Source organism: Euwallacea fornicatus, chromosome 14 (assembly GCF_040115645.1).
Source record: "Euwallacea fornicatus isolate EFF26 chromosome 14, ASM4011564v1, whole genome shotgun sequence".
In the NCBI taxonomy this organism is placed as follows: domain Eukaryota; kingdom Metazoa; phylum Arthropoda; class Insecta; order Coleoptera; family Curculionidae; genus Euwallacea; species Euwallacea fornicatus.
The window spans coordinates 1,130,020-1,156,620 of record NC_089554.1 but is presented as its reverse complement, the minus strand read 5'-3'; the positions used below and the strand labels follow the sequence as shown (position 1 = coordinate 1,156,620).

Sequence of the window (26,601 nt, the reverse complement as noted above, 5' to 3'; positions counted from 1 at the left end):
CTGCAGGAAATCTATATTAATTTTTCGATAATCAATCCAATTGTTTTGTTCGAAATTATTCAAAAATTATTCTTTTCATTTCAAAATTCATTAATTGAGATGGATCGCCACACTTTGGATGAAAAACCAAACATTTTTTTTATTTGTGGAGAGTCTCGAAGAAATGTTACTCGGGCAGTAGCACTTTATGCTAAAAATTTCCGAATGGAAGAGTTCCCCGTTGGACGGCTTTCAACAGTGTCATTAAATATTTCAAAGAAACGACAACGTTTAAAATAAAAAAACGCAATCCCTCCCGAAGTGCAACACATCAAGACAATCACATAGTAGTTCTTGCAGCTGTTGCATTTGATCCTCATGTAAGTTGTCGTCAAATTGCTGCTGACTCAGGAATGTTAAACACAAGTGTTCAAAGGATTTTAAAGGGGAATAAATAACATTCTTACCATACTTCTTTACATCAGGAACTTCATGGAATTGATTTTGAAAACAGCGTCAATTTTTTTAGTTGGGCAAGGTAGCGGTTAAATCCAAATGCGAAGCGTAGCGATCTATTTCAATTATCGAATTTTGAAATGAAAAAAATCATTTTTGAATAATTTCACACATAATAATTAGATTGATTGTCGAGAAAAGAAAATCGATTTCCTGTAGACCTTGTTATAAGGTAGACTCTAACAAAAGGAAATAAAAAAATAATAATACAATTTTTTTTATTAGATAGAAGGATTGTTTTTAGTTTTAAACAGAATATGCATTGCAAAACTCTTCTAAAAACAAATGCAATAATTTCGATTATCTCAAAAATTGGACAAAAATCAAGGATAACTTTGCAGCAAAATGTGTAATAAAAAATTGTTCAAACAAAAGATATTTGTTTTTTGAAGGTCTGAAAGGATTTGCAAAAAAATACAGGGTTGCCATTTGGAAAAAAAGTTCCCCTTCAAACGATCCTAAAATGACATTTTGGCTAAAAGTCACCATCTTCGTGACATGTCCTCCCTCTTTACCGGACAACTTTTATTTGAAACTTTTTCATGCAATATATCGTTTTTGAGTAATCTACAATCACAGCTTTAAATGGCACACCCTGTATATGTATATATTTTCTGTACTAATCCCTTTATACTTATACGTTAGCAATAGATGATCTAAGTGATTAGATGCTTATCTTTATATTATTATGAAAATTGAGTTTGCTGCTAATTAATAATAAAGTTGGGAACTAACTAAAAACAGCTCGTTTACGCTTTGATTAAATCTCGCAAATTAGAATTCGTATTTTTCACTCATTTCTCTCCTGAAACGCATATGTATACTTGTTTACCGAAAATTGTGCACTAACTTCCGCTGCAAGAAAACTTTGCTAATTGTTGACAAACAGCTCTGATGCACATATTGATTGCACACCAGCGGACCTGCAGCTTCCGCCACAACAAGAACTTAGTATACCACTCATTTTGAACGGTCCTCCTTCTCCTCCTCCCACGTGACTCCGATCCTGCCGTTTTGCGTAGTCCTGAGCCAGCAGGAGCACCCACATTCCTTGCAGTGTGAGGCAAACTTTTGCCAGTCGCGGGATTACGCTTCCTCTTTCCGTTTGACGACGCGAAAGCGCGGTTTGTTTTTCGTCAAACTCTTTGAAAAACACAATAATGTGATTTGTTCTTGCTCAATAAAGTAATACTAAAGAAAACAACAATAATAATTATGCATTGAAGTTTTCTCGATATTTATATATAAATATTTTTGGGCGCTTAAGAGTGTTGTTAGATTTTTAGGTGCTAATTGAGTGAAGTGTGCCAGATATTGCCAGTTGAGGGGCGTGTATTAATATGAAAAAATAATAAACTGGTTTGTGGTGACAAGGTAATGATACCAAGACTTGCGCAACATGGTCTATTTTGTCATTGAAATATTGACTCTGGTGTTGAGCCATCATCTGGCTGCAACTTTCAACGTACATGGTAAATTACTTGTGCGATGTGGAATCTCGTTAAGGACACTATCACGTTTTCGTTAAAAAAAAAAAATAATAAAACGTATCAATAATATCGAGGTTTGCATAATCTGGAGGAGGCTCCCTGACATGACCCACACGCTAACTTTTTAAGTAAAGATGCTGCTTGACCCGTTAAAAAAATATTCTTAGTACCAATATATGAACATTTCTCTTCTATAAGTTACACGCTTTACTTCTCTAGTTACGATTTATTCCCAATTTGCAATACATTCAACTAAACTAAATATTACAACAAAAAAACCTGTGGTACATTAGATTGCATCATCTTAACCTTTCTTTTCTTACGAACATCTTTTTAAAAACGAGAAAAATCCTCAAAAATTCCTTTACCATAAAATTTTAGTTCATCTACATATAATATGCTGCATTTTCACAAAATTGTCCCATGATTTCCTCCAGGCTCGCATTTTTCCATATCGGATATTCCGCATTGCATCGATAACACAATGTGGAAAGCTACATATTATCTGTTATATTCACTGGAGAGTATTAGATAACTTTAGGCACCAAAATGTACCTATAAAATGGGAAATAGCAGATGCAGCTCGAGTATTAAAATTCGAAATTCCCAGTTATTTAAAGCTCGTAAACAGCCGTAGTGGTTTTGGGATTAACAAAATTTTGTCTCGCGAATTTTAAGCTTTGGTATCAAGACGGATAAGAAACCACGAAACTCGTTGAGGAAATAATTTACATTTAGCGTAGATGATCATAAATCATATTAATTAAATATCTAACATTTTAATTAAATCTCCAAGTATTTGAGGTGGAATGAGATGCCTTCATGTACACGAAAAATAAATTTCCAGCAAATGCGGGATGCAGGAATTCGTAAAAAAAAAAATTGAAATGCAAATGTACTTTTTGTTTTGTGGATTGTACCTTCTCGATTCCTCTATAAAAAGAAGCTGTTAATTCTTCATTAAAACAAGCTTTTTCTTGGATTATGGAAGAAGTTGAGAGTTCGAATTTGCTTAAAAGTCACTGAGAATGTTGACAGGTGCAAAAATTAATTTGTCAAAAATCGGAAATATAGGTTTTCTAATTCTTATGTGAATCTCTCACCTTTAGATTCTCTTCCATAACGGAGTTGAAAATGTTGAGAAACTTCTCCCTTCGATTGGTCCAGCGTATTCCCGTCCAGAATCTTAACAATATCAAGAATTAAAGAGGACGTCAAATTCGTTAGGAAAAGTTATCTAAAAATAACGAAATAACTTTGTCAAAAATTACAATTGCAATTGCCTTTTGTTTTTTTCGTCTTTTTCTCTCAAGAAATTCGCATTTTTAACTATGTATTATAGGCAGGTTTCACCAGCAAAATTGTGGTGAAAGTTAGCCAGTATGCGACACTACTTTTTTGCACTATTTTGTTCCATGTGCGTACAGACCACATTAACCGATAAGTAACGCACTTCTGAAGTGACATCATAATTTTTGGAACTGGAGGCACGTGATTTAAAAAAAAAAAACGACAATTTAATATGTGCTAATTATGAGTTAAAATATGAAAAATTCACCAAAACATTTGAGAAGTTATATGTATTCCAAAATCACTACTAAATTCAATTACAAAATACCGGTGATTCCAATATAAAATTATGTACTATTCATTTGATTTAAAACAGAATGCAATTTACGATTATCGCAATCGTGAACAAATGAAAAAGCTCCATTTTTAATAATTCCGGTACAATTTCGGTAAAATATAAAAGTGCATACACGTGGGAATTTGCCTTTTGCTTCACAGTAACTTTGTGCTTTGACATTAATAAATGTGCACATCAAACGCTCTAATGTAATTGGAAGAGTTTGAAATTACATTAGAAACAAGGCAATTTTCCTTATTTTAAGAGCTGGGATTCGGATTTTAAGCAGATATAAGTTGCTGGGGCTATTTATGTAACTATGGACATAACTACGGAAGTGTGCTGTGTAGACTCGCTAGTTGATAATTGAAAACCACTTTCGTCTACGTTTTGATATATTGCTTGTTTGCCTTTAAATTTAGCAAAGAAAAGAACTAATCAGCTGTGAATTTTTCAGCAAAACCACTTTCATGGATAACATAAAATATACCCCGTGCCAGTATTATTATGCGGGGAAAATGGTATCTATAGAAGCTCACTATTAAGTCCCCATTTATTCCCGTTTCGCATTTATTTGCTTCAGAAAAACGTTGTATTTATTGAAGTGAACCCCTTTCGTTTTCCACAGATATTAGACTTGTTCCATCAGAAAACCTCTTAAAATGAAATTCCAAACCTGTTTATTTTCGCGTAAATTGCGAAGCTTAAAAACAATATTTTCGGAAATAGCATCCTTTCGATTGGTTGACTTTTTTGCTCTTCTGCATGTGAAATTGGCAGCTATTGTAAAATTAATGTTTGTAAAATGTAATAATAGACAAAAACAAACAAAGCTTTAATACTATGTTAAAATGAATGTGCAATTAAAAACTTGGTTAAATCAAATCCATCAATATCGATGGAACTGACATATTATGAAGCGTGAAAACAGGAAGTTTTAATTTATTAATTTTGAATATTCACGTAACAATTGAAGCCGACTATTGTGACTTTCATGTTATTAATAATTAAATACAATGATCCCCCCAACGATTTTAAATATGCCAACCCATACTCAAAATCATATACAAATCCTTGGTTCTCCAGGATCGCGTAAAGCGCCGATTGCATTTCCATTAATCCAAACACTCATTTGGAAAGCTGTTTGAATGTCTTTTTACTTGTAGAAAAATTATCTGCACTCCACGAATGTAAAAGTTATCAATAGCGACTGGATCCCTAAATTACAAAAGAAATTGATATTTTGTTTTGAACATGGAGAGAACGTATCTTTGATAAAAAGTCTTATATATTTTGCGATTTACTTTTGGGGAATATCGTTGAACGAATGGAAAAATGATGCAAAGAGGTTTTGATAATTGAAAATGTTTAGGTTGTTATGATAAAGCAAATATACAGGGTGTGTGTCGGTATCATTTCCATCTTAGGTAGAAACTATTTTTTTTTGTTGAAAGAACTTTTTCATTTATTTTGTTTACATTACAATTTGGTTTTCCCACATTCTGATTTTCATTTTTTGTAAGGAAAAACGTTCGTGGGATTGGTAATATTTGCTGCTTCGAAAAATTAAACCAGAAATAATGGGGCTTTCCTTCCTTTATTGGTCTTACTTGCTAGTATTAATTTCTCAGTAGATGTGAAGCAAACTGCCTCTCCTTCAAGTTCTTACGAGTTAATTTCGAATTTTCACGAGGAAAAAAACGCTTGGTCCAGCAACACTCCGATCTTAGAGAAATCGAATGAAGATTCTTTTGTTTGCAAATATTCTATCATTTTCACGTCCTCATTCTTCACATTGGAAACATTATTCACTTTATAAGAAATATGAAAAGCACTAGATAGTTTTTGGGGCAGAACAATTGCTTAAAGCTAACCAAAACCTCTCTAACTCTCATAGATATACATTTTTAATACATACATATATGTGATTAGAAAATATTGCAGTTCCTTCAGGAAACTTATCCAATTATTGACGTTCCTAATTTTCCTGGCATCGTTAACCCAATCCGAAGTCCTGTACTACCTAGACAATATGGCAATTTATTTTCACCACTGAGTCATGTTATTAAATACGTTTCGAAATATTACACGTGTTTGGTATTGAATTATTTATAGTAATTATTGTATTCCTGTTAATAGCTTTCATATGTCTTCTTTGTGAGATCTATTACAGATGTACGATTTTGTGTGTTTAAACACAACTGCGCTTTAAATCGTCGACCTTCGTTCATGCATTTTTCTTCGCACGTTCTTAAGTTCAGAAACGTATATTCGATGAATTAAACATTAGTGACGACGAACAAGCGAATCAGGGTTGAATGAGAACTGTATTAGCTGCATAGTCTTGAATATGCATGCAAATGCAAAAACCCAGTGAAATAAATTTCGAAAAGTAGGGGACTAGCTGGTGGACGAAACTTGAAGAGACGTTTCTATAAAAAAAAATATTTCAACTAAAAAGACCTGTAAAATGAGGAAAGTAAGTTAGTCCCTTTCCTTCATTTAATTTCTTTATCATGAGATGTTACCAACGACTTTTTTCCAACTGTTAATTCGCGGTTAAGCAGGGTGTTTCGTAAAATTTGGGCAATATCTCGGAAATGGGAAGTTCTCACCAAAAGATTGTACTTGTGCTTAAAATTTGATTTTGAAAAACTTACCCCTAGGGAAATATGGCTCTTTAAAATTTGATGGCAAAAATGGTATTTTCTAAATAACTTTTCCCACAGTTGACGAAATTTAATGCATTTTTGGTCACGTGTGTAAAATACCAAAATCAATAAAATAGAGCCTAACATTTCTTTTTACATCCTCAAGGAGGCGGTGAGGAGGCTCTCCTAAACTTTTTTATCCCTAAAATTTTATGGTCTTGGGTTTTTTTCAAACGTTACGTGGTTTATTAGATTTCCGGCACGCCTAAGAAGAAAAGATACTTAATGCAATTGAAAAAAAGGTTGGTGTATGTAAAACGAATGGTTTTCCAGAAAAAAATCATTTTGTCGAAGAGTATATTTGATAAAAATGAATTTTTACAAAGAAAATTACAAAAAAGTTAAGAAACAAAGTTCAATTTTCATAATGATTCAACATCTGTGCCATTAACTCTCATACATTCTTCAGTTCGACGTATAAAAGACTATTGCACTCTCTATAATACCTGGACGTTATTTCTCATTTGATGACATTGAAAATGTATTCTTTTCAATAATTCTTCTCTGACCTCTATCGCAATAGCACACATTAAGCTTTTTAAATGTCTTTACAAGTAAGAGTTCAAAGGTTTTAATTCTGGAGAAGGAGGGAGCCAGGCAGCAGGATCTCCATGACTTATTCACCGGTTCGGAAAAACATTGTTTAAATATCTCGGTATTTCAGCACTGAAATGTGGAGGAGCATCATCGTGCATGAAAAACATTTTGCCACGGGTTCCAAGAGGAATTTCTTTTAATGAAGCGGGTAGTGAATTTCGAAGGAAATTCAAATAATTTAGTCCATTCAATCGTATTGACAATATGAATGGAGCAATTAGAAAGTCTCTTGAAAACAGTTTTAGCATAAAAATGTTGTTTATTTTCGTATCTAGGTGATACAGTAAAAAATACACACAAAATTCCATTACTTTTATCAAATACACACTTTCACAAAATGGTAGTTTTGTGGAAGACGGTTCGGTTACATACATCAACCAAGAGTACTTTTTTTCCCGAGGTGCGCCGGAAATCTAATAAACCACAGAAAGGTTAAAAGAAAAGCCAAGACTTGAAAAGTTTAGGTATAAATAAACTTCTTTAGGGCATACCCTCTCCACTGCCTCGCTGGAGTTATAGAAAGAAGTGTTAAGTCCTATCACATTAACCTTGGTATTATCCACAAAGGATCGAAAATTCATTAAATTTCACCCATTGGAAGACAACCTATTTAGAAAATACCATTTTCGCCATCAAATTTTGAAAAGCTGTATTTCCGCAAGGGCAAGTTTTTGAAAATCGAATCATAAGCGTAAATACAAACTTTTAGCGAGAATTTTCCATTTCCGGGAAATCACCCACATTTTTAGAAACACTCTGTATAGTGAGAATATGGATAGGGGAATTTAGTTGTTTTAAAAAAAATAATAAAAATCTTCAAGTTTCAATGTTTCTGAAACCAAAGTATTATTGTATGCGAAATGCGAAACATGAACAATTGATACATTTATTTTTATATCTTGTGTGGCCTAATTCGGAAATTGTTTGTTTTTATCCCTGAGGATCTAACGAAATATTGCCGAAATGTCGGTTTTTTGAGATAACAAAAAGTTGCTTTTATTGTTCCACTTAATCTATTCCTTACGAAAGATCTAAATTAAATACTGACGAACTGAAAAGAAGAATTTGTTACATTACTCATACATACACTTACATTATTTGAGGCTTTATGAAAAACGCTGTAGCTTTCCATTACTTAACGACTATATTTTGTTATATCTTCAACAAATAAACCGATATGTCTTGTCGACCTGAAGTAAAAATTAGCAACTCAATAGCTGCAGCTTAAGTATTCAAGAATTAAAGATAAATATGGTGTGTGTCACGAATAATGATCCGGTCTGACTGTTTCCAGTCATGTTTGTTCAGCTTATGTAAACCCGTCCGGTCAAGTTTGTCCAGGAATTCAATATGCTCCAATCAACATAGAACTTGCGTCCTATCCAGAACCACAAGTCGAAAGCCATTTCTGTTGTTTATTTTTCACAAATTGTCTTGTAATAATTTAGTTCATGTAATGTCTCAAAATAATGCAAATTTGGCATTTGTTGAGGAAACTCCGGTAAGCCTCCAGATGTATGGTGTTCTTTTCCGCTCTCGGAAATCGACTTCATTCCGGGGAAAATTTCATCCCTATATATTTTAAAACTCGTAATATTATTACTTGCTTCTATCTAGGTTAATGGGTTGCCATAAAATTTTATTTTCTCATTTTGCTTTCTAGCTGCAAATGGGTTTTAAATAAAGGCGGAGTTACATAGACATTTAAAGGCTACTTCTCATAGTTCAATAGCGAGATTATCCTCTATTACTCCCTACTTGAATTCATCATTAATTCACATCCAATTACTTTACTGCTCGATTTGATGAGGCTCGATACCGAAATATATTTTTAAATTTAGTCACGTCTTTTTCAATTATTGACTCTTCAATATCGAACATCTGTTTTTTGCATCCGAAAATAATCATCACCGACATAACTTCTATATGAATATCGTTCTCCCCCTCATCATCGTGATATTTCCATGTTAAATCACCTCTCTGTTCAGCTTTTGAATACCTATTCTCGCCTGGAAAACAGTAACACGCAAACAATAACAACATTAAGCCTTTCCGCATATGGAAATTTTAATTTTGCTGAATAATTTTTAACTGCTCAATTTAGGAAGCAGGAAAAATTATTATGTAGGTCACTCTGCAGGAAACAAAGCTCGCTTCTCATTATGTAGATTATGGCAGGTCAGCTCTTACACTGCACAGCGCATTGATGCACTTAAAACGGGGGCCTCAAGTGGCACTCCTACTCTTGTTACAATATGTTAAAGTAACGATTGTATTAGGACCGAATAAGGATAATAAACGGTAGTATGGATGTGAGATAATACAGGGTTTATTAATGTCCGGAAGTGAAAATTTATGTCTCTCGTAATTTTAGTGTGCTGACATGAAAGCAGTCCTTCTATAGAGAAGTAAATTGTGCTATTTGTCCAGGGTTGGTTAAAGAGGCTAGGAAAAATACTCATTAGAGTCGGGAAATAATTTTTGCTTCCTATATTTTGGAAATTCTGTTCTGACTACCGTCACAGTATTCTATTCTATGATCTTTTACGGCACCATATACGACAAAGTTTTATGTTTTATAATGTTCTATTTCCAGCTATTTCTTCCTGCAATATGGCGTCAAACGCCCCTCTTTCAGGGAATTTAAATGCATGCCAGACCACAGTGTACGTCGTATCGTCGGCATTTGATTGAGGTTGGTTTCACTGTCTTTAGGGTTAAATTGTTGAAACGAAAAATCTCATCAATCCCCAGGCCCTATTTCAACATTTCTATGTTAATGCATCTTCGTTCGTATCACATACACGGAGCGGAGCAAGGGACGCAGTTTTCCTGAGGGGATGATACCTATTACGTGCGAGTACAATACTATGTTTTGTACGCACTTAAACATCTGTATTTTCCACGAATTAGGTTAAAATCTCCCTTAAATAATTCCATTAGAAGCCATTTCTGTTTATCTTTTACCGCCAAATCCCAATAACAAACAGGCCATGAGGAAACGAATTATTTGCGAATTTCCAAGGACTGTCTCGTGTTTTGGATCACTTCTAGGGCTTCTCTGATTTACAATTAAGTCATGTTGAGAAGAACGGATTTATTCTAATATTTCTCCTCAAAATCTATAATGTTTTGAGGTTTGTCGATTGCTGTAGCGTCATCGCATCGCCACGTCGAAAATTCAAATTCAAGGCCTCTTTGCGATAATTTTATTTTCTCATTTAGCTTTCTGGCTGCAAATGAGGTTTTCATAAAACCAATTTTTATTACTTACAAATCCGAATGGTGTGTGTTTCGACCGACTCATAACATTGGTGAGCGGTTTGAATTTAGTTTCATCAGGCCCAGATGTGTTTACATTGTATCTGTCACGATGGAGAGATAAAATTAAATACCCCTTCTATTTTCTATTTTTAAAGTAGTCGTTAGGTGTCACGATTAAAATTTAACTAAATAAACAAACGTTTTACATTATTTATTTATGAATTTCAAAATGTCTATGCGTGAAGCAAACACGCTCGGGTTGTCCCTAGTGAATTATAATTAATTTATGTAGTGAACTTTTTATTATTTTAAGCGCTTTAATATCTGTTTTAATGTCAATTTAAGGGATTCCCTTTCCCGCATTTCGCTGTTCAAAAATAAGGCAGATGCGCCAATGGAATTAATTGTTTTTGAAGGGTAGTCTTTAGTGCAATAACAAGATGTGAGGTTTCCAAAAAAACTTGAATTTTTATAATGCTTTAGGGGTGTCGTAGCTTTTATTTTTTTACCAAAAAATTAAACATTTATGTCTGTTGAGTTAACTCTGTCTGAAAGTTCCGGCTTTAAGCGACCGAATCTAGAAATGGCTTGTTCCTTGCCAGTGTTACGCATCGAAATGTTTTCATCAAGAAGCTCAAAGATTGTTTTAGATTTTAGAGTATGTCGATCGTTGCACATTTTCGTTTGATGTTAATTTACCGTGTTTTCGTGTTCTAAAAGGCTCGGGTTTACAGGTCACTTTTACTTCAAAAAACAAAAAAATCCATCTGGAAGATTTCGTGAAGTGCAATGTAACAGAATCTCTCACTTACTTTGAAATGGTTCACTAGAAAAAAATTCAGGCGATATATCAATGACTTGTTAAATGCCGAGAAGTCTGCTTTGTTAATATGTAGTTTGCGTCGGTAAATTCTTGATTGTATCTAAATTAGAGGCCACAACACACTGAATTCTCAAGCGCAAAATCAACTACAAATGTCACTATTCAACCTATAATCAGCTTCTGTTAGCATATTAATCGACACCCTAAAGCGCCCACCAACGTTTTATATTCCAGATACGCTACCCCCATTCGATTAGGGAGGTTTGATTATAAATTTCCCACTGAACGATTATCGACGATTCGTTGTGCGTAATAGTTAAATTCGAGGATTGATTATCTCTCCAATCGATATTGCAAATAACAGGAAACACGCATTTTGGCTTTGGAGTTATGGCTGAGTTATGATTAATCTTCAAATTACGAAAATCCCATCGAACAATGATTTTAGGTTCAAATTTCAGCTCTAAAATTGATATTCAAATTAATTCCTAAAGGAAATAATTTGTTTGTGTGGCACAGGTAAAAATATATTGCACCTGAATGAAGAATTGTTGCTGAGAGGGATATAAAATTGTGAACTTATTGCCGTGCAGTTTGAGAAATTGATTTCATTTCGAATTCAAGACGAGAATTCTATTACCTTCCCTGCAGTAAGCAGTTCTTATATTCCTGCCTGCATTGGGAAGCAATAAATTCGATCATTCGGATATGTCCCAATACGTCGATTTTGACATTGTAGTCGCAAATATGTGTTGAAATAAAATTTTGGTATAATGTTTTGAGAAACACTGAAATCTTGTCCAACTATTTCCTATGTGTAGAGTGTCATGATGGTCAAATTGTAAGACTATTTGAAATCGACTTAATAGGAAGTGAAATACAAAATGAATTTTTAATCGGATTTCAGATGATTAAATTTTTGTCCAATTTCTCGTTCAATATCTTGCAAAACTTTACCGATCCTTCGTTGTAATTATGTAGAACAGATGTTTCTATTTTGTTTTGCCATCCATTCATTGTTATTATCGTATTTCTTTTTAAATGAGAATTTAATCCGGAACTCAAGGCACGTCAAAATCAAGTTTATGGAAGATTGAATCCCTCAGGGTATGTGTGGATGACACAGGAATCACGGCGAAATGAAAACAATGCCGTAGAGAGAAATAACCGTATTGTTTCGCTACGAGTTACGAATGGTGCATATCAAATGAATACTAAAATTTGAGCATCTTTTGTACTTTTTCAAAACTTCGGACTCGTTTTATAAATTTCGCCAATTCTAGAAACTGAATTTCCTCAAATTAACAACCTTTCCCATCTGGAGCAGACGCGAACCGTTTAGGTTTAATATAGATTTTTTATCGCATTACTGCTTGAAAAATACCTTAATTTATAACAAAAATATCCATTCGGCATCTCAGCTTTTGAGACCGGTAACCTGTAACTCTGCCCTAATAAACTGCAGTTAACTGAAATGAAATCAGTAACCCCGCATTGCAGCTTTCTGTAAATCCTCGCAACTCTCTCATATTTATTAAAAATACGGAGACAGTGGCGCTAGAAAAATGGTTTTAACACTCTTTTTTTAATAAGAAACGAAAAATTTAACACGTGCCGCCCTTCTAAAGATAATTGGGTGTCTCCGGAGCTAAATAAAATTTCATTTTCAAAGAGCTTTAGTCTGAAAGCCTCAGGATCTTAAATGGTAATTTTTCCGAAGCTAAAATGTATTCTTTCCAGCTTTAAAGTCGGTTTTAGTTTAAATTTCAGATAAAATTATAATGGCCAATTTAAACGATGTTTTAGGAAGCTTATGGTCATCAAAAGCTTAGCAATTTTCGTCCTCAAAAATTGATTTTTGTGCTCCGCACTTGCCATGGCTCATTAGATCGAAAACTTCACTTTTGGATTAGTGAATAAAGTATGCCCTCCAAATCTTGTTTCAGGGAGTGAGAGATAATCCGAAATGCCTTTTATAAAGAGTTGTCGATAGTTCGCTTGAAGGCTTTGGTGTGGCCTAGAGTCAAGCTCAGTTAAGGCTACATGGTAGAGGGAAATTGTCAACTTTCAAAGTTAATATTTATTTTTGTGGGGCGTCTGAAAGCTCTGTGACAAGAGAAATATTTAAAAATTAGAGACATTACAATACTACGTTTTGTTGACACAATCGATGGTAGTATCTATAAGACTTATCTAATAGGGATAGTTAGAGAAATATTAAATGAGCAGTCTAATAATAGGCAGACTTCCGATAATATAATTTTGTATCATCATCACGATAAGGCATCTTATGTCATGGAATTACGACAAAGTTCCCTTTGAGTTAATAAGGCGTTAATCTACGAATCGGCAGAATCAGAGATCCCCATTTTTAAAACAGTTTTATCTTGAAATTTAATGAAAGTTTAATGCTATTCCAATTTACATTTTAATAGCCATAAGACCCCATTTTGTAAGCAATTGCAGCGTTAATCCTTGTTAATCTTTCCCATTACGTTAGTATCATATTTATATAGACACAAATGGAAATTGATACGATGCAGTTTACTTTTCGTTAAGTCTCCACGTGCTAATGCCCTTATGGCTTATGGGATCAATTTGTCACTAGAGAGATGTAAGACGTAAGAGATCATGGGAAAATTACTTCCAGCGATTTCGCCCTCATAGATTAGTGCCTAATTTTTCAGAATTGGGCACTAATCCACGTCGGAAATTTTTTGCTTTATGCAACGGTTCCAGCAATTTCTCTGCGTTATTTAAAGGCTTACAATGTTTTTATTACACGTTCCTATATTAACACTAGATTAGTTTGTCTCCGATAAATTTATATCTCACCTAGCTAGGTGGCGACCACAATAATTCTAACCGGCTAACGAAACCGAAAATATCGGTATTTAATCAAGGAACAATAATACCTTTGTAGATAGTTCAACCCACCTGAGATCGCGATTATCAGAGTTAATGACAGTGAAAATGTGCCAAACGAGATTCCATACCACTACACAAAAACAATAATTCAAAGCGGCAATCCCACAGGAAAACCATTATTTTAGGATTCTCCTGAAGCCAAGATCCAGCGACAATTAATGCTGTGAAAATTTTGGGGAACAACGTGCTTGGACTAACGTAATCCCAGTCCCGTGAGAGTGTCTGGCCAGAGTTCGTACTTAAATAAAATATGAGGTGCTTGTGTGACATTGCAAAGGGAACTCGTCCATAGCCACAGTCAGTCAAAACATGTTAATGTTCAGTGTGATTCGCGAGTGATTAAATGCCACATGAAACAAGAGACGTTGGCCCTACATGATCCCTTGCTAACCGCCACCCTGGCCTCGGACGGTGGCCCCAAAAGGCTGTCGTCTCATACCTCCTCCAGGTCTCCTCCAGCATCTCCTCCGAATTCTCCGCCACTGGCACCGAGGGGCTCTTTGTCGCGTACCTCGCTGGGCAATTGCTCAAGTCCTTCGTTGCTCATGGCGGCAGTGGCGACCCCCACTGGAGGGCTCTCTGAGACGCGACCTCCTCCTCTGCCACGGACGTTTTCCACATCCATTTTGAGGATAAAGAATCGGAAAAGTTTCTGGGATAAGCTCTGGAACGAAAGGAATGTCAGGAGATACGATGCGTAAGTTGAGTTTACTATTATTGAGAAGTATGGACGAAACGGTCCCTACCCGAAATCGAGGTGTCCCAAAACTAATAAAATGTCAACCAGTCTTGCCCTAGCCCAAATGCGAGAAGATATAAATCGTTTCGAGACTGTGTAAATTAGCCTCCTCTTGCCGAGCACATGCCGGATAAGAGAAGGCAATTTTCTTGCATTCTCACAACTTACAGATTGGCCGTTTATATGTGATGAAAGGGGAAGAAATGAAGGTAACTCTATCGGCTATTCGGCAGTTTTAACATAGAAGACTCCTTAAAAATGTCGCTATATTTTTAGTATATTCGTTCAGAGACTCTGAGCCAATTAACCTATCTACTGCAGTTGTACATGGTGGAATAAGTATAGAATATGAAGATTTTAAGATGTTAGACACGCATACTGCAAATCTAAAAAAAAAAAGATGAGAAATATTTAGTAGCAATTTTTGTCAATGCATAGCGAGTGAGCAGAAAAATCTTAACATTCTATGTCACGTTTCACAATTTTCAGCTCTCTCGTCTAGTTTGAATTTTTTAAACAGCAACAATTCAGGATTCGGGGCTAGTTAGATTAATCCATCACGAATCCTAAAGTTAAACTGATGGCTCATCCCCCGAGCTGATCTTCCCGTGAGGTGGCGCGGGGCCTCGCGTATATTCCGGGCCAGGGCCCATCTGTGTTGTATAAATTAGAGCCGTAATATTCGAAATCATCTGTAGTGATGAAATGAAAGTTCAGCTCGTTTGTCGGCTCTATATTAACAAGAGCCTGGCATTAATATAACGATCTAAAATGCAACCGTGCGCCATTATTCCTCGGCAGGAAGCAATTTCCTATTTACATGGAATTTCAACCGGAGGAAAACGATTTCCCAGCAGGACAAAACGCTCGCTGTATCGCTTTTCCGGGAAGCTTTCCTGTGGGCTTCTTCTGCATGCCTTGTGGAGTGGTGGTTTGAGGCTCGGATGCTCTTTAAAGGGTAGCATTTTTAAATATGAAAAACTGGAGAATCTGAAGACTTCGTAATGAAAAAAGTCTATTTCTGGCAAAAGAAGTACTCTGCTTATATGCTAAAATAAATTATCAGTCAGTTTTTTCCCGTCCGTTGTAATACTTAATTGCGTCACATTAATGGTTGCAGGTGGTTTTGGGAAAAGGGTATTCTATATTTATTTTTTTAAGTTATCAACGACACGTTTTGTTAATAAAGAACATGTTAAACCAGAGGCATACTTAACCAATAACAAGACACGGTATAAACTGCGTGTAGAGCGTGCCTCGACACTGAAACTTACAAAAATCATCGTTAAGCCTACTAAGCAACACGTGCGATTTCGTTACATTTACTGGTACATACCTCCGTGTGTCCCAGATAGACAGTGTGTTCGTTTAAAAATTTATCACCTCAACTATCGTAAAAATGGAAATACTTATGAAAATATTAAGTACGGCGACAGGCTAGGTTGTGAGGAGGAACCTTTTTGACATTATCTGCGTAAACCTAATTATCACCCCGTTGCCACCCCGCTACTCCCACTTAAAAATTTTAAATGGCATCCTCACTGACTTGCACCTCATATTACAGGTGGTTAAAAGTGCCGGGGCATTAAGAAACCCGATTTTTCAAAGAGTTTTCGAAAAATCAAGAAAAAACCAAAAAAAAAGTCAATTCAATGTTGTTTATCAATGGGGTAAAAATATCGACTTACCTTTAACAAATGTGTAGGAATAACATTTTTAGACTTCCATTTTGTGCTGAACGCAAATACACTCAACTTTCGAATTCCTGTGGGAAGTGAAAAGTGTCTCTAGTAATGGCACAACATTTTGCGGTTATGCAATTTTTTAGTTCATCAATATGTTCAGGATCTGTTTTATAAACAACTGGTTTAAAATTATCCCATAGGGAAAAATCAAGAGACATTAAAATAAGGAGATCTTGTAGGCCATTCAGTTGCCCCTCTTGTGCCAATCCATCTACTTGATAATCAGTCATCAAGCCATTGTTGCACAGGTATGACATAATGTGGCTGTGCCCCGTCTTGTTGAAAGTACAAAAACTTTTTCATTTTGTAGATAATCGCCATTGTAATCTACTTACTTTGCTTCGGCTTCTGTTGCAAGATGATTTTAACAGAAGGCGTATTTACTCTTGTAACATATTGAGGTTTACTTCAATATCTAGGCTACCATCGATGAATAGCGTAATTAACTTTTTGAGACCACTGAATATCGCTTCGCAAAAACATGAGGAATTTAGTCGGACCAACAATGACAATTCTGCTTGTTAAAAAAACTATTTAAATAAAATCTGCACTCATCGAAAAACAGATATTTTATCAAAAAAATGGGATATTGGTAATCAGTGCTGTTACACTTTCACAAAAGTTAATTCAACGATCTGGATTATCCCCAGCCAGAACCTGATTAATTTGCATATGCTCCTCTGGTTTGAAAAATTAATAATTAATAGAAATCACATGTATGTAAAGAAACCGTACAAAAAGCTCATTAAGTATGGTTCAGTACTTCTGTAAAAAAAAATTCGATCGTCGATATTGTACAGGGTGTCCAAAATTTAAATTCAAACATTTTCTAACTTAAAAGTATTTAATATTTCTTATTTATAATTGTGGCCCCATATATTTTTATCAAATTCGGTGTAGCATCGAAAACGAAACATTTTGCAAATTACATATCTGTCGTAATTCCTGATATGTAAAAAATTATTTGCGAAGAACCATTCCAATAAAATAATTTGAAAACAAAATGAATGAATATAAAATGAAGGTAACAATGAAAAAAGAAGTATTCATGAAACTTTTGTCTGGAAGTCTTCGTTTTGGGTAACGCTGAACGTAAACTCGACTTGTCAAAAAACAATTCTTCTCGCATTTTCCTAATACCAAGATCTTGTACACGAGTTCTTTTTGGTTGTATTCCATGATAGGAAAAATTAGATTTATAATATATATAAGAAATTACCTAACTAATAATATGATGTTGACAATGTTTGATATTGTACTAAAAATAATAATGTTAAATTTGTTTAAAGCGAAGTTCGACATTTTCTTATATTGCGAAGGGTTTAAAGATATTTCCAGAATCGTCCTAATTTGCGTTTTCAAAAGAACGGAAGACATTTCAAACGCCCACTTTTGTTTTGTAATAGTTTTACGATAATTATAGGAATAAAATAAGATCTTTGAATAATTATTTTTTCATATGTACTTTAATTTTTTGTTCATTTTATTTACTGTTGTAGTGGTCTTTGGCAAACAATTTATGCCATGTTAGGAATTGGGACCGACATGAAACTAGAAAAATACTCGTTGTTGAATTCTACAATCAACTAGATTGAAATATACGGATACCCCAATTTAAAATAAGAAAAAGAAAATACTCTAAAGTTTAAAAAAATTGATTCTAAATTTTGAACACTCTCTATAATATTAATATATCGAAATTTTTTAATAAAACTGTCAAACCATGCTTAATAAATCCTCACATAATTTCTTTAAGTAGATATTATTTCTATTTTTTATTAACTTTTCACATCAGAGGTGCAAATGCTATTTTTTTTTAGTTTTTAATTTTTTTCCCGGTATTATCCAACTGAGTTCAACAACTATAACGAGTATCTAAACAATTACAGGAAGCACTTAACTGTGAAGAAAATAAGATGCTTTATTAAAAAAATATATTCGGTATCGTCACACTTGTTTGGGGCATCCTGTATAATTAGAAATATTTTTTTGAAGAACGTCCTAAGACCCAGGTAAGATATACACAATATCAAATTGCTTCTTTCAATGATGATTGAGCTATAAAAGACGGGAAGTGAACTGCACCACCCTGTATATATATTATACAGGGTATCCCACTAATATAAACCTTTATCGGCATCTGAAAAACTATGAATAGGAAAAAGTCGAAATTTGAGGATCACGCTATAGTACACGTAATCTATTGATTAAAAACATTTTTATGAAAATTTCACTTCCAGTTGTATTGGAAATGAATGTAGAGTCGCTTATTTTAAATGGCACCCCCTGTATATTATATCAAATTTTTATTCTATACAATATTATGAACATTTTTCGGGGATAATGTTCTATACCTAAATTTTTTGGTTTTCGAAAGATCTAGAATTTTCCAAAAAAATGTTGCAGTTGCGGCCATTAATGTAATTTTTAATAATTCACAGATTGCAGTATCTATTATTTCATTATCAACAATAAGCTTGTTTGTTTTTGTAAGATGTTTTGACAGATTCGCTACTTTTAAAATGATCTATAAATGCGTTTTATGCCTTTTCATGATGGCTTCGTTTTTTTTCTGTATATCGAATACCAAATCAATGACATGTTTTGGTTCACTCTTTGTTAAATTAATCACAAAGAATAAACATAATGAGAAAATCTCATCTGTATAATTTACGGGTACTGCTATAATTGAAGTAGAGTACTGGACATTGAAAAGTGTTCTTTTGAAATAAAATGAAAACAGTAAGGTTTAGGTATAAACAATTAAATTGAAGGTAGTGGTTATTTTTGATGTCAGGTATTTATTTGTTGAAAAAGTAGGAGGTTACTATGCAGAAAATTATAGTTTCTACCATTTTTGAATGACATTTTTGGACTATCTTTTTGATTACCATCTATGAAAAAGCACGATTTAACTCGCTGATCCAAGGGCAGTAAAAAAATTTGTACAACAGACAAAAATACTAAAAAAGCTATAATTAAACTGATTTTTTCCCTCACACATCTCTGGCAAGAATTTTCAACCATGGGCGTAATATTAGCATTTTGTTTCCCACTTGACACAAAAATAACTGTAAAAACTCTGAATAATACCCACGTTCCTAGTCTATCTAACTTTCTACTAACTTGCGGTTATATTTTATTATTTAGCAGACAGATCAATAAAGACTGAATATGGTAGTTAGACTAAATTGCATATTACCACCCACTACCTGATGTCCTTCGCAGCCAAATAAACTAATATACCTACGCTATACAGACAATAAACAGCTTATTATTAGCCTTATAATAATTGAAGAGCCCTCTTCCACATCCCAAAAGGCCTTTTGAGGATTTTCGTACCCATGACGACAGGACAAAAGGTTCCGCGTTCAGTTTTACGAAAGCGGCATTGCCAATTTGCGTACCATGATTCATATTTAAAATATAGATATTCTTCAGTTAAAAGTTCCGATGTTGTTGCATGAATATAAATAAGCGGTTGTCGAACTTTCCAGAACCAGAGGGTGAAAAAAAAACTACTTGATGAAGTTAAAAAAAGAAAGAAATGTTGCTCGACTTTAATGAGCGGAATTCTCCAGAGTTTTGGGGGTCAAGAGCTCTCGCCCGAAGCAACAACCACCTTCGCTCCTTGTTAATAAATGATGGCAGACACGAAAGAAAACTTATTTCGTTTTTTTTAACAATAACAATCTCCACTGTGGCCTACACAACATAGACTAGAACCTAAAACATAAAGAGAGAAAACAGAAAAGCGTGGGAAGGTTCAAAATGTCTAGTCGTGGAAAGTCTGATAATGACCATTAACGTTTGTGAGCGTTTGCTTTTAAGGCTGGTTTGCGAATATAATTATTATTAGTTGGTAAATTTAGTTTTTGAGATAATGGACGGTAAGCCAGTAAAGGCCAACCATGGGGGATAGTGCATGGATAATTTGAGTAAGGGCTTGAAGTTGAGAAAATTCAATGAATTTCGTTTCAATTTGATCATCTGGTTCTGAACACCTTTATAAATTTTGTTCCATCTAAGTTTCCATTCCAGTTTCGAACTTGTTAATTAAATGTTACTTGTTCAAAATTTCAAGATTGTCTGGTTGGCCTATACAAAAAGTCGCATTAGAAAGGATTTGGAGAGGGAGGAAGATTACGCCGTCCACGTTTGTGTAATTAAAACCGGCTTAAGTATTTATGTCTTTTTATAAAGCTCCTAGGAATTTTATGCATTTTAAAGTATTCTAGGGTGTAATTGAAAACCGACTCAAATCGTAAAAGTAATTTTTATTTCCCTAAATTCTGACACAGCTGAGGTGAAGCCCACGATCTCTTACAACTACAGAAACTGGATTGGGCCAATGACACGATTAAATTGATCTCCGTATTTTGGGATAAGATCAAATTTCTTCAGTTGCCCATGAGCAACTGCAATTTTCATAGGTAATTTTTATTCGATTATTTTTGGAGATTTCTGCATCGCTCAGGCGTGTAAGGGGACGGAAAAGTCGTTGAGGTTACAGAATATATCATAATAGAAGACATAATTCAAGCGATTATGAAAGCTATACTTTTACAAAATTGGACTAGAGCAATCCCTCCTAGGCAGTCCACAATAAAACAAGTTCCGCAGTATGGATCTTTAGGAGTATGAAGCCAAAACTTGGCCACTCTTTTATTTTATGAGGTGATCTAGATCAGTGAAAAGAGGAAAGAGGTGCGCAGATTATTTCACGGATGTTATGGATTCTTAGGATAATTGAGGTCTGTTTATACAAAGCCTCAGGTTGAGCTCTAATTTGTAGCTAAATGATAGGCACAAAGTAGGAACATTTCAAATTCTCACAAAAATTTCTTGGGTGGAAGCCTGGTGTACTTGCTTGTTGAACGATATGGATTTGGACGAGGTGGAAGATTCAGAAATTATTTTTAAACATTTCAGATTTGAAATAGACACAATACACACGAAAATGTGGGTATTATCGAGTGTTTGAAACTGAAATGTAATCTCATATTGAAACCTCACGCACCTGCGTAACGAGACAATAGTCCAATTACACTGCAGAACCACGAAAACAGGTATCAAAATAACCCAATATCCCTCTTTTTGGAAGAGAACAAGAGATTATAAAGGTGCATTTTTTAAAGAAACAGAAAAGCGAATGGAACGTTCGGTGAATACGTAAACGACTTAACAAGATTGGCAGCATGAAGTTCGTTGGGACAAACTCCAGGTCCTAAAGTTGATGCTATCACCGAAGAATGAACCAAATTTATTTCCAACAAGCAGAACCAGAAACGAGGAGCAGAGCCAAATGGCTTTCAACCGTATTATTAATTTACATGTTTCTCAACATTCCTCTGCACATCACAAGCGTCCGCAGAGACGTATTGAGCGAAAGAGCCCTAGAGAGCGACGATTGTACCGATGCGGCACTCAACGTCATCCTTCTACCAAGTACTAAACCAACGAGTATAAATTGACGCAGTGGTTTAAATTTACTAATTTTACAAAATTATGTAAACCTAAAGAGGTAAATTGATTATATGTAATAATCTGAGGAGTCACGTTAGCCAGATGGAAAACAACGTACATATTTAGGCCTATTTGCCAATAGATCGAGCAGAAATAGGTGATGGCATATTGTCTATAAGTTTCGAAAAACTAAATGTTCCTCACAACTAAATTTAAAATAACAGATGTACAAACTCAAAATCAAAAAGTTCGATGACAAAAGTAAATATGTGAAATTGATACTACTCAGAAATGTTCCGTTCTTGGTCTTACTGTTATAAAGGAATTCCATTTGTTAACTAATAATGTAAACATGACTGTAGAAGACTGTGACCTTCATAAACTGGTTAAAAAATTAATATAAACATGTCTTTAGTGGTATGAGTTATATTACAAGTAAACATGTTATCGAAGTAAGTCACGCGGTAAAAAACAGACATGGAAAAGCAAAATATAATTGGAAAAATAATTTAACTATCAGACTAGATAAAAATGTTCTCATTCTCGTAAAAAAGTAACAAACGTGTTAGAATATGTATTAACCAAAAACAACTCAATATGGCGATTAAGCGTGAATATTTTTAAAATCTTAATGGGATGATACTGTATCGAAGTTTTCAAAAACCAGATATTTCTACATATTGGATTATATTAATGGATTTTGGATGGTACGAAGATAATGAAGGTACTAGATTAATTTTTAAGCGCTTTGCTTACCTATTCTGCTCAGCCGCAGAAATATTTCAAAAAAATTAAAAACATGCTGTTTATTAAGTGTATTTTTATTTAGCATAATCGACATTTTACACTGCATTCATGGTTATTAGGGAAATATATACAGAGTGAGTCGGGAGGATCGTGCCAAACTTCAGGAGCGTGTTGTACATGAAAAATAAATGTAAAAAAACTCAAATGTTATTATCCGATTTTCGTTTGTTTACAAGTTATAGCGTAAGTAAAATTAAAACATAAAATTTAAAAAATTTATAAATTTCATAAGAAATTCCATAAATTAACGTTTGGATATCATAGTAAATGTTTAAAAATATTGCCATTAACTTCTAAACATTTTCGGCTTCGTCTATGAAGAGCATTTGTTGCGCTTCTGATTGTTTCATGTCTTTCTTTAATGGCAGCTGCAGCATTTCTAACGCATTGAATTAGTGCATCTTGAGTGTCCACTTTTACTCTGTACACTTCATTTTTAAACCAACCCCACAAACAATAGTCTAGTGGTGTGAGGTCTGGAGACCTTGGAGGCCAACTAATAGGGCCACCACGACCAATCCAACGTATTAATTTATGGAATTTCTTATGAAATTTATAAATTTTTTTAATTTTATGTTTTAATTTTACTTACGCTATAACTTGTAAACAAACGAAAATCGGATAATAACATTTGAGTTTTTTTACATTTATTTTTCATATACAACACGCTCTTGAAGTTTGGCACGATCCTCCCGACTCACCCTGTATATATGTGTGTTCGCTCAATTATTAAATGTTTCTTTTCTCTAGTTTGTTTTGCTGCGCACTTAGTGTTTTTTTTTTACTGATACCTCGATGTGTCCATTTATATCCATTTAAAAATATAACTACACAATTCAGATTTATTTGCCAGTGCTTTTTTCGTCACCCATGGAACATAATCTAATTATTTTCGATGCGTAGAGTCACCTGCATGTGATAAAATTTTTCGACTCTAATCCCATTAACGCTAATGGATGTTATACGAGTTTGTTTTTTAAACAAATATTGTGTTTTATGCATTTTTCCGTATTTTCAGCAAAATAATTTCTACTTGGCGCTAATTGAGTTTTAGGACATTTTTCATTTAAATCAATTTTCTTTCGTATTCTACTGTAACTATTCGGAAATATTTCCAGCATATTTTGTACTAGACATATTTTGTCATTACTTTCAAAAACAGTATATTTCTATAACATTTCATCTAGTGATACAAGCGACTTCCCTAGGAAGCTGAACCTACTACTGTAACATATATTAAGGCACAGTAAATCTGCTAATAGGTATCTGTACATATATATATATATATATATATATGCTCTATATATATGCACATCTCAAATATACATATATATACATAGAGGCCCAAAAGTTTCGCATAAATTTGTTAAAAATTGAAGCAAATATTTTTGCTGAAAATGCTGACACATTTCAAATATGGTTTTTAGTTGCTCATATGTTGACGTAACATATATGTAATATATATAAGGTTACCTATGTAGTAAATAAATTCACTTTTTTAATTTTTTTGTTATGGAACCCCATGTATGTTATGAAGTTTTTAAGTTTTTTGAGAAATTTTGAACATATTTCCTGTAATATATCCATATCTGAATTCAACAGTTTTTGGCAAAAACTACCAAAAATATAAATGACGATAAAACTATTAATATTTAAAAAATAACATAATAAACGAAAATATCAAACAATAATCTAATATATTAAATGTTTGAACTCTACCCTGTTAACCTAAACCTAACATGGACTAATCTGATAGTGAGCAAACAGCAATTTAATTTCCTCAAGAACTTCTTTTATTATTTGAAAAGGCATTTATTAAGCTTCTTGAGTAATTTTCGTTTTTAACTCTTCTATATTGTTGGGTTTATTTAAATACACCGTATATTTCAGATATCCCTATAGAGAAAAATCTATAGAGGTAAGGTTAAGCGGTCTACCAGGCTACTCTAATTGTCATTTTGCGCAAATGTTTTAATAATTAGTGAATTTGAGCATGGGTATGTTATATGAAATATATTGGGAATTCCTCAAAGAAATCAAAAACCTCATGTTATAAATGGGGTTCTATAAGAAAAAGATGAAAAAGTACATTTATCTACCTCATGGGTAACCTTGTATATATGTATATCTGTAACGTCAAAAAATGCACAAAGAAAAACAATATTTGAAGTGTTCCAGTATTTTCACAAAAAATATATCCTTCAATTTTTAACCAATTGAAGCGGAACTTTTGGCCCTCTATATGTATATAAATATATGTAATCTGCAAATATATATACGTAATACAATCGAATGAGAGATAAGCTAATGGAGAGGATCCTTCTTTTACAGCTCAGTTTTTCAGAACAAACTTATGATTAAATCAATCTTTGTGTGATTCTAACTATTTTGCTGATATTTGACCACTTTGTCTTTCGTGTATTTTCCGTATACCACAACACAATATATCAAGTTTTAGGTGGCTTTATTCATCTAAAAATATTTCATCCCTTTCAAAGAAAAATCTGTCATGATCTGCAACTTCTGCAAAAAGTGATTTATTAATATGTTATTTAATACCACGGATCAATGTAATGGAGATATGGTGGGCATTAAAATTATTAAGAGCACACTTGCCATGTCTATGGATAATTTTCTTTGTAAATCTGGGAAGACGGTGAAGTTCCCATATTTTTAAATCTGAAAAGGTTAATGAAAACCTTATTTATTAACTTGGTCCAGGCTGATAAAAACTAACAGAGTTGTCTTTAGAGAAAGCATTTCTGAAGAGTTGTAAAATTATTTCATTGTTAAAATTGCAAAAAAATTACGTTTTTTGTATCATATTAAAGTTTATATGTATATGAAAAAAATCTTTGAATTTTCACTTGTGAAGAATGTTTTACAAGGGTCATTGCTTTCATTCCTGTTTCCAGGGTCAGAGATAAACGCACTAGTAGCAATAAAATAGCTGCAAAACAGAAAAACATTTTTTTCACTTGAAAACAAGGATCAACAAAATTACATCCGTTTTCCGTCTAATTTGCTCTCTTTTATTTGTATACCTCCTACTGTTAATAACTACCTATGCAGCCATAAATCAAAATTTTATGGCACCTTCAGTGATAATAACTAACGAGACATGTTAATAACAATTATTATTATCTTAAAACCGACAAAATTCAATTTTATTGTTGTATTACTGGGAAAGTACTTCCTCGGTTTATAGAAATACCGAATCATTAACCTTTGAGTTTTTCTTTCGTGCCAACGTCCTCGAGTCACGTTCAATAAAAGCTGAAAGATCAGGGCTTTCCCCCATTAACAACAAGTCCATTACGTCAAAAAGGGTTTTCTTTTTAATTATTGTATGAATCGGAACAAGTGGTGACGTATTATCCACTACAGTTCATTCAAAATGGCTACAAAGGAGGTATAATGCACTCCCTGCGTAGGTTTAATTAGTTCTGCCTGGCTGCTTGATGACGGAAAAGGGAAGGGTAGATAGGATTAGAAGCTTGATGGTGGTTATAAGAAACTTTTCATTAGATATTAAGCGGAATCTATTTCTGCAAAATATTGCCATTCAACCTTCACGTGCCATGGCATATTCATTCGATGTATCAAGAGAGGAAAAATAACGAAATACATACTTTTATTTCTTCTGAACGTTTGAGCATCAAGGGTTTTTGAAAATATATAAAATGTAAAAGGAAAATTTTTTGTATATTTGGTTGGAAGAAGGAGATAGAAGTGAAAGGCGTCATTTTTCGAATTTTAATATGTTAAATTTTTGCTTAAAAATGCACGAGGTCCACGTAGATTGATCATATTGCTAAAGCAAATCAATTTAGAAGGGAAAGTCCTCAGCATGGCTCGCTTGAAAATTATGTTTTATGCATGATTTAACCAGGATTTTCAGGTATTAAT

The 26,601-nt window shown here is 33.8% G+C and overlaps 1 protein-coding gene across 15 annotated transcripts in view; it reads left to right on the top strand.

The window, feature by feature from the left end:
* The window catches only part of dnc (phosphodiesterase dunce), a 293,397-nt gene that overhangs the window by 156,700 nt on the left and 110,096 nt on the right, over positions 1–26,601 (top strand). Inside the window, exons 1-2 of one of the 15 annotated variants that reach the window (XM_066289955.1) lie at positions 1,576–1,967; positions 14,061–14,632. The exons of the other annotated variants lie outside the window; for them this stretch is intronic. Of the exons in view, the coding sequence (XP_066146052.1) occupies positions 14,286–14,632 (347 nt within the window). The 5' untranslated portion in view covers positions 1,576–1,967; positions 14,061–14,285. Of the gene's footprint in view, positions 1–1,575; positions 1,968–14,060; positions 14,633–26,601 lie in introns of those variants that run through there. 15 annotated transcript variants of the gene reach the window in all.